Below are 9,889 nucleotides of genomic sequence, written 5' to 3'. Positions count from 1 at the left end.
GGAGGGAGGCAGAGGTGAAGGCGGAGAGCGGTGGAGTGAGGCGAGCAGGTGGATGGCGTTCTCTTGGGGAGGGAGGAGAGAGATGAAGAGAGGAGAGAGAGGGTGTTCTTTTGAGGAGAGAGATGTAGCGGGGGAAACACGAGGGAGGGGGTTTGGGAAACGAGGAAAATAAGAAAGTGGGATAGGGAGGAGAGATGAGAGATTAGAAAGAGAGAGAGGCAGAGTGGTTAAAGGTGAGAGAGGAAAACACAAGAAAAAACTACTCTTTTCAAAAAATAATAATTTAATATTTAAAATACCAAAAAATTATTCAAATCAATATCGAAAATGTTATGGTCATTACATTCTACCCCCCTTAAAATAAATTCTATCCTCAGAATTAAAATAGGGGTGATGCACAAAGAACCTAAGAACAGAAATATAGAATGAAAGACTATAGAGAATGATTCAAAATAAACTGCATGTCCATAAGCAAATGGGAATGTAATACAAAAACGATACAAGATAAGATATAAGATGTAACAACTAAGATTCAGGAAACAGATGAGAGTATCGCTGTCGCATCTCAGACTCAGTCTCCTAAGTCGACTCGTCAGGAGAATCTAGGTGCCACATCACACGAACAAGTGTGACAGTCTTATTCCGGAGAGTCTTCTCTCTTCGGTCCAGAATCGCCACAGGCTGCTTCTCGTATGCCAAATTTGATTGCACCTCAATCTTCGAGAAATCTATGACATGACTCGGATCTCTGACATATCTCCGTAACTGAGAAATGTGAAATACGTCATACACTCCAGCCAATGCGGGTGGTAATACAAGTCGATACCCCACTTCTCCAACTCTCTCTAATACGTCAAAAGGTCCCACATATCGCGGACTCAACTTCTCACGTCTTCCAAAGCGAATGGTGCCTCGGTTGGGGGAAATATTCAGGAAGACATGATCACCTAGATGAAACTCCAAGTGTCGACGCTTCGCATCCGCCCAATGCTTAAATCGGTCTTGCGCTATGCGAAGTCACTCTCGTATGATCCTGACAGCATCAATTAACTTGGCAATCAATTCGGTCCCAAAAATCTCTCGATCACCAACGTCGTCCCAACTCAAATGTGAGTGGCACTTCCTCTCATACAATGCCGCGAAAGGAGTCATTCCAACACTAGTCTGGAAACTATTGTATGCAAACTCCACCTGATACAAATGATTTTCCCAAGATCCGTGAAAGTCAAGTATACAAGCTCTAAGCATATCCTCCAAAATCTGAATGGTCCTTTCCGATTGTCCATCAGTCTGAGGATGATAAGTTGTGCTAAAATTAAGGCTGGTCCCAGGACTCGCCTGCAAACTCTTCCAGAACTCAGAAGTAAGTCGGGTATCGCGGTCCAAGACGATGCACACTGGAACTCCGTGCAATCGCATGATCTCCTCCATGTATCTCTGAGCAAGATGTTCCGTCGATTGCCCCATTCGGAATGGAATGAAGTGAGCCGATTTGGTTAATCGATCTACGATCACACAAACAGCATCATTCTGTCTAGTGCTCCGAGGTAAACCAGTAACGAAGTCCATGGTGATGTGTTGCCACTTCCACTACGGAATAGGCAACGTTTGTAGTATGTCTGCGATGCGCTGATGCTCTGCCTTCACCTGCTAACAAACAAAGCACTGTGTGGTATGAAGAGAGGCATTGCTCGCAGTTTGGCGAAATGCCTTGACTGTCAGTAAGTTAAGGCAGAGCATCAGCGCATCGCAGGCCTACTGCAGTCGTTGCCTATTCCGGAGTAAAAGTAGCAACACGTCACAATAGACTTCGTTATTGGTTTACCTCGGAGCACTAGACAGAATGATGCTGTTTGGGTGATCGTAGATCGATTGACCAAATCAGCTCATTTTTCATTCCATTCCGAGTAGGACAGTCGATGTAACATCTTGTTCAGAGATACATGGAGGAGATAGTGTGATTGCACGGAGTTCCAGTGTACATCGTCTCGAACCACGATACCCGATTTACTTCTGAGTTCTAGAAGAGTTTGCAAGCGAGTCTTGGGACCAGTCTTAGTTTTAGCACAGCTTATCACCCTCAGACCGATGGACAATCAGAAATGACCATTCAGATTTTGGAGGATATGCTTAGAGCTTGTATGCTTGACTTTCACGGATCCTGAGAAAATCATCTGCATCGGGTGGAGTTTGCTTACAACAGTTTCTAAGGTAGCATTGGAATGGCCCCTTTCGCAGAATTGTATGGGAGGAAGTGTCGCTCCTTTGAGTTGGGACGACATTGGTGAGCGAGAGATTTTTGGGACCGAATTGATTACCAAGTCAATTGATGTTGTCAGGATCATACGGGAGCGACTTCGCATAGCACAAGACCGATTTAAGCATTGGGCGGATGTGAAGCGTCGACTCATGGAGTATTAGCCATGTGATCATGTGTTCCTGAAGATCTCCCCTAATCGAGGCACCATTCGCTATGGAAGGCGTGGGAAGTTGAGTCTGCAATATGTGGGACCTTTTGACGTATTAGAGAGAGTTGGAGAAGTGGCGTATGGACTGGCATTACCACCCGTATTGGCTGGAGTGCATGACATATTCCACATTTCTCAGTTGCGAAGATATGTCGGAGATCCGAGTCATGTCATAAATTTCTCGGAGATTAAGGTGCAACCAAATTTGGCATACGAGAAACAGTCTGTGGCGATTCTGGACCGAAGAGAGAAGACTCTCTGGAACAAGACCGTCACGCTTGTTCGTGTGATGTGATACCCAGATTCTCCTGATGAGTCAACTTGGGAGACTGAGTCTGAAATGCGACAGTGATACTCTCATCTGTTTCATGAATCTTAGTTGTCATATCTTGTATCTTATCTTGTATCGTTCTTGTATTACATTCCCCTTTGCTTATGAACATGCAGTTTATTTTGAATCATTCTCTATATGAGTTGAATTGAGTCTCTCGTTTATATTTCTGTTCTTGGGTTCTTTCTGCATAACCTTTTTTTAATTCCGAGTACGAAAATTATTTTAAGGAGGGTAGAATATAATGACCATAAATTTTTCGATATTGATTCGATTATTTTTTTAGTATTTTAAATATTAAATTATTATTTTTGAAAATAGTTTTTTTCCTGTGTTTTCCTCTCACCTTTAACTACTCTACCTCTCTCTCTACTCTCTCTCCTCCCTACCAAACTTATTTTCCTCCTCATTTCCCACACACCCCCTCCCTCATGTTTCCCTCTGCTACATCTCTCTCCTCAAAAGAACCCCCTCTCTCCCCTCTTCGTCTCTCTCCTCCCTCCCCAAGAGAACGCCATCCACCCGCTCGCCTCACTCCACCGCCCTCCGCCTTCACCTCCCTCCTTCACCTGCTCGTCGTCCTCCCCCCGTCGGCTCTCCGCTCCGCCTTCCAACTGCCACACTCCGTACTCCTCCGCCAGACCTCGGCTGCGGACCTCCTCCGCGACCCACCCTTCCCCTGGTCATCCGCTCTAAATCCTCTCCTTTATCTGCCGCCACTAGTCACCCTCAAGCCACACCCGCTCCCTCAGACCCGACTGGGTCACCCCTCCTCCTCAATACTCCCTCCAGCCCGTCATCAGTCGTCGTCCGGTCCGTCGCCGCTCAACCCGGCCGCTCACAGCCCTCCTCGGATGGCTCGTGCTCCTCCCTTGAGCGCTACCCCTCAGCCGTCAGCCTCTTCCCATCTCCGACAAGCCGGGACAGCAGGGAAAGGCTCTGAACAGCGAAGAACGAGCCCGAATAGCGAGCAGATTTCGACAGCCTTATGCCGACTTCGCATGCAATTTCCGACCACATCCGGTCTCCGTTTCCGCCACTGTCTTCTCCGATGAGTAGCCCTATATGTTGTTTATCATCTTCAATTTGTATTACACTCTAACTCACTCTCTATCTCTCTCGGTATCATCCTAAACATCGTTGGACGACAAACAGTTCGCAGGAAACTGTAGCTTTGTGCCGACTTCGCACGCACTTTCCGATCACCTCCGACCTCCGTTTACGTCGATTCCTTCGCCAGTGTGTAGCCCTTTATATTGTCTATCACACGGTATCTCTCTCGCTTGGACTCATTGTCTATCTCTCGTTATATCGCTTCGAATATCGCTCATCGTTACTAACACCTCTCTTTTGTATTCTAACTGATTGACCTTCTGACGAGCCCGCGGAACCCGTTGTGATCGCGCAGCCACCCCGACGACCTCCGCTGCCCCTCTACGACACCCTCGACGTCCTCGAGGTAAGATCCTTATCTCATTGACTCGTCATTACAATTTTTTTGATCTGCTGTGAATTAATTATGTGCATAATCAGGTTGTACTATGATTATGTTGTAGGGTATATTGTGATAATCTGCGTGGGTTTGTTAATGAATGATATTAAATAATAATAATGTGATAAATAATACTGCTGTAGTTATATCTGTGAAGTGATAAGCATGATATGTATTTTTAAGCTCCTCCTTTCTCAGCAATTATAACAGATCCAGGTAATAGGTTCGAAGATGCAATCTTGTCATAAGCATTCACTCACAATCCCATCCCAATTTCTACTTAAAACTAATTGCATATTCATCAATCAACGAAACCCTAGACGGACCACATCCAAACAAATCAATCAACCAAAACCCTAGAAAGTCAAGACTCAACAAGATCCAGGACTTACGGAAGACGATCAATCAGTCACAATCCAATCCAAAATCCTACCTTTAAAAACAAGAATCCAAATCCACCAGTCAAAAAGCACGACTTCAACGGAATCAAACTAACCAAAAACCCTAGAGAACTCACCGAAGGCGAAGTGGTGGAATTGATCGTGAGCAGCGAGATCTCATCGACTTTGGGCCTGAACACAGCGATCTGAGCGCCATTGGAGCTCAAAGAGAGCCTTTTATCGCAAGGGGAGAGCTGAGTCTGACCGGAGAAGAACGAGTCCTTGGAAGCAAAGGCGATTCCGAAGGTGAACCCGTCGAATCTCTGGACCTTTGCGTCCGCGCACGGCTAGAGGGGGGGGTACGGGCTGGGTTTTTACGAAAACAAAGTCAAATAGTTGGACTTACCGGTAATTGAAAATTTTTAACCACAACAACAAATCATCGTTAACTTTTGAAAACGGTTATTTAGATATTTGCCCGTAAAATCTTCCATGATCCCAAAGTAGTACCTCGCATCTTTGAACTTTCTCGTACGTCTGTCAAATCTTAAGGGGTCTTAAAAAAAACCCATAATTAAATCTATAAATTATGGTGGCATTAACGCTAACCAAATACTGTGGGTGACTTTGACAATTGAGAACTTCCAATGACTCTCACGGTCCCGGATTTAATTTTGGGCTAGATTGTTAATAAATAAATAAATAAATAGCACACATAAATGCACCACAGAAATCAAAATTGTTTCTCAACCCCAAACGCGTGCTTATTAACATAAATTATTATAACTTAATACTATTCAAGTACACAGCTTTTTTACATGGAGATGCTGGTGGCCACTCAACAACTGATGAAGTCTGAAATACAATGAAACCCCCAAAAACCCCAAACCGAAAGAGAACAAATAGGGACCGGGTAACTTTTACAACAAATTATACAACAACAGTACTGGCTCTTATAATGTTATCAGGAAAGCAACCAGTAATGGTTCCGTCGGTCCTCTCGCTATGACTTTCTGGTGTAAAACATGACATTATGTACATACAATGCGTGTCGTCTTCACAAGATTAACCATTAGATTCTTAGGTGAAGCAATCCATTCCAATGGCAAAATCCTGGTTCTCGTGTTTGGAGTTCAACTCTTTGCTTCTTGTTTGGTCTTTTCTTTGATGGACTTATGGGCATTAAATGACCTGTTTGCCGAGTTCCTGTATGCCGAGTTCCTGTATGCAGAGTGCTTACCTGCTGCCACACCTGTTTGACATCAAGCAAATAGTTGTCGATGTAAATTCAAACTCAACTATTATGAGATAAATGGATTTTAATAGAAATAGATAACAGATGATGTACAAGGAATGTGAAAACACATAACAAATAAGTTAAAAGGGTAAATTTCACAAAAGTACCATGAACTCGCCATAAGAGATTTTTTTTAACAGAAAGCTAATCATGAACTCTTTCTACTTATCTACCATGCCTAACTTACAGTTAGGATTAATTGTTCTGAAAATTTTTGCCCTTACGTACTTTATCTATCTAATATATTAATTAATCCTCTCCCCCTCTCCTATTCTCAAGGGTGGTCTAAACCATTTATCCAATCTGCCGTTAGCAACAGTTTCCAGTAACTCATGGTATTTTTCTAATGTTTTGAAAGTTCAAGAGTCTTCTCTAATAATAAGTTGATGGTAGCATTATGCAAAACCCGTAGTTTGGTGAAGTTCGCCCAATTTTAAAAAAGTTAAAGCAGTTGAAGGTAACTATTCTTACTTCTGGATAGCTCAGAAAAGCACGTCAGTGTATCATCTCAATGCAGCAGCATTAGGAGGATTAAACAGAACACGTTCTTCCTGCTGCATTCCATCTCGTCTAACTTTACCCTATCTTAACCGTTAAATATTGACCTAGACTTCTGGCAAAACTAAACCTGACCTGTAAGTTTGATTGCTCGTTACTACCAAGCTATAGGAACCGACTTAGGAAGTAGTTACTGAGATGAAAGCAAGAAAAAAACAGAGTTTGTATTTAGTACGTCAAATGCAAGATTCTCATCAGAGTAGCTATTGCGCCAATGTCCAACTAGTATCTTCCAGAGGTAAGAAAAAACTGTTGGCCTACATTATGTAATTATATTATATTTGTTTTACTACAGATATCTCCCTCCCTCCCTCCCTCCCTCTGATCAGTGATCACACCATTTTTCCAGCATAATATGAGATCGGAGAGCAAAAGGAAGTTCTACACACATCACATATGCAATTCAACAAAGGAAACTCTTCAAAATAACATTAGTTTGAAGAATATGGATTTCGGGTGGATTTCATTAAGTTCCATATTGTAACCAAGCAATTCAGGTTGTGAAGCATGAAGAATATCATGGGTACATTGCAGAAGAATAACATTTAATTTACTCTTAGAATTTTATCTTTAAATATTCGGTTGGCTTGTTATTTTCCATCTCAATAAATAATAAAGCCGATCATAAGCCCGTAAGCGCAGGGTCCTGTGGTATCTGTCCAAACGAGGGTTGGTCTGAACTTTAAGATCTGAAAATATTTGGAGCCAAGGGCTAGGCTTTTCCAAGGCCCAACCTATCCCCGGCTTATTATCATCCCTCTGTGGACACCATTTTAACACAACCTAGACACCTTCCCAACATGAGGCGCCAGCATGTTTTCTTATTATGTTGTAGCAGATTGGATCATTGTCTATCTTTCCAGGGTTAAGGCAGGAAATCATATGTTTCTCACTAAGGTTCTGTTTCGTTTCTCTTTCTGCTTTTTATCAGAACAGTGTTAACTAAAATTGTTACGCCTCATGTATGCATCTTATAGCACCCAACACGAATGTGCATAGCCATTTGACCAGGCCCCTACTTTTGAAGAATATATTGTGTTATGTCTCCGTGTAAGAATGCTGTTACTCCTATTCCCTTTCGTGTATTACAATGAAGTCCAAATTTCATTAGTTGTCAAGTGTCACACATTTGTACTTATTTGCAGGAATCTAATTAACAAACATCAAATATATGGCAACATTGCATAACCTTATTTGATACAATTTGGACATACTTAAGAAAATAGAGTTCCTGTAACTGGCATGTTAAACAGATCCTCAACAATAATTTTCTCAATTAAGGATACTTTGATGCAAGGAAAAAGAGAGGATGAGACTAATGGTCATGAAGACGGTGCTCGCGGAATCAACAAAGAGACAATGGTGATGGTGGTCGCAGTTATGGAAGTGCTGTTGAATGACAATAGTAGTAACAAAAGTGGTGGTGGTAGTAATAGTTGTAGCAGAGAAGAAAATATATCTAGAGGCGGTGGTGGAAAGGGAAGGAAAGATGCAAAGAATTGGGCTCTTCTGGAAACAAAATTTTTGTGAGCACGTAGAAAATCCAGGTACCGGATAACCAGAACATGGAGAAATGTAACTTTGTTGGTTATTCAAAATCCATGCATAACTGGAGTTATGCTTATCAGAAACGAGGAATCTGCATATAAATTATAGATTCTCAAGCAAATCCCTGCACACCAAAATAACCCAGGTGTATATGAATGTGAAAGAGAGAACACCACACCAAAGAAACCAAGGTATATATGAATGTCAAAGAGTGTATGAATGTGAAAGAGAGAACATCAGTTTGTTTCTCCCAACTTATTTCAGTCACCGCTTAAACTTCCTGCGTAGCTAAAGACAGTTGAAGACTGTCCTGGCCACATCACGAAATTAAATTCCTAAGACCATGGAGGCAATAGACAACACTTGTGCAATATAATTTGATAAGATAGTCAAGAAATACAAAATTTGTAAGACAAAAACATTCATAAAGACTGAATAAACATACCATTCCCTTGTAATGACAGCCTCTTCTTAGGTTGGGAATTTATCTGTGCTGGCCTCTCCTTCGGCAAGCTATCGGAACGAGGACCAATACCAGAGGGTTTAGAGGTTGCTTCTCCAGTTGCCTCCTCATATGATGCCTTTGGCTTGGATTTACCTGATGAAGAACCACTTCCCTCGGATTGAGATGGGCCTCTTCTATGATTTGAGATGTTCGAAGGAATTGCAGAAATGGGCTTTTTGACAGTGGATATGATCTGAGGCTTGATTCCAACCTTCCCTTCTGCTGACTCATTCTCAGAAGTCGTCATCCCATCTTTGACATAAGTGTCGAGAAACCGGTTCTCCCATGGACGAGCAGCCATCCATCTATCCAACCACTTCCAGCCCCAGTTGTTTTTGTCCGGTTCAAACCCTTCAGGGACTGCTCGCTGCTTTGAACCAGCTTGCCACTGCAACATAAAATACGAGAAGAAAGCACCTTGATTAATTATAGATATAGAACTATGTGCAAATTGCACCAGAGCAATGGAGAAGGAAAGAGAATGAATGCTAACTTAGTAGTGCAGAGAAAGGGCATCTTGCTACAGATAAAAAGATTCATAAATAAATGAAAATTGTGTTTCTTCATCACCCTAAGTCAATATGGTGCTTAAGAATCTGCTTCTTAACAATAAATGGATCCAACCCTTCTATTCCACAGATATAGTAACAAGTGTAGAATACTAAACCAGTGCAAAATATGGCCTCAGATAGCGGACAATTAAATAAAATATAGTATTGCTTTACACGTGTGGAGTAGATTGCATAACTCTATAGAAAAATAAAGTTAATTATTAGTGAGCTATGGTTATCGACATAGTAGTAGAGCCATACGTATATAACTTTTCTCTGGAGTGGATAACCAATAAACATATACAGCATGAAGCTAGCATGAGAGAACTGTGGAGCTCACTGAAAATCAGTACTTTAAAGGAATAGCACCCAAAATGGAACTTTACAAATGGTTAAATTTGTTGCCACTGCAGATCAACACATCATACAAATGTTCAAATATAACAAAAGAAAACAACCAATCAAATATAGTCAATAAGCTTTAATCTGCGCTCAACTCCAAAATGTTATACAACTTAGAAACATATTCATTCATCATAAGTAAACTGGAGTAAGAAATTCAGTAATAGCAGTTAGCAATGCCACTAAGATAGCATCCACTAAATGGTTACGGATCCCCTTCTGTGTCTGGCAACTTCTTCCAATCTTTAACTTAAAGAAAATATTTATCTTTATTACTAATCACACTAAGTTTCATATCATTACATGAACATTGCAGCTGAAATTAGTTTTGATCTGCACTGGAGATTGTCTGGTAGA

General features: G+C 41.7%; 2 protein-coding genes across 3 annotated transcripts in view; both read right to left on the bottom strand.

The window, feature by feature from the left end:
- LOC109846307 overlaps window positions 1-5,703 on the bottom strand; it is a 13,857-nt gene extending 8,154 nt beyond the window's left edge. The window contains exons 1-2 of the mRNA XM_020415533.1: window positions 5,608-5,703; window positions 4,809-5,018 (exon numbers count right to left, since the gene is read on the bottom strand). Of these exons, the coding sequence (XP_020271122.1) occupies window positions 4,809-5,018; window positions 5,608-5,703 (306 nt within the window). The remainder of the gene's footprint in view (window positions 1-4,808; window positions 5,019-5,607) is intronic.
- The window catches only part of LOC109844494 (protein IQ-DOMAIN 1-like), a 13,133-nt gene continuing 8,676 nt past the window's right edge, over window positions 5,433-9,889 (bottom strand). For both annotated transcript variants that reach the window (XM_020413548.1, XM_020413549.1), the window contains exons 6-7: window positions 8,520-8,967; window positions 5,433-5,923 (exon numbers count right to left, since the gene is read on the bottom strand). In XM_020413548.1, coding sequence (XP_020269137.1) covers window positions 5,805-5,923; window positions 8,520-8,967 — 567 coding nt within the window. In that variant the 3' untranslated portion in view covers window positions 5,433-5,804. The remainder of the gene's footprint in view (window positions 5,924-8,519; window positions 8,968-9,889) is intronic.

Source organism: Asparagus officinalis, chromosome 6 (assembly GCF_001876935.1).
Source record: "Asparagus officinalis chromosome 6, Aspof.V1, whole genome shotgun sequence".
NCBI lineage: Eukaryota > Viridiplantae > Streptophyta > Magnoliopsida > Asparagales > Asparagaceae > Asparagus > Asparagus officinalis.
This window is presented reverse-complemented; position numbering and strand designations above follow the sequence as displayed.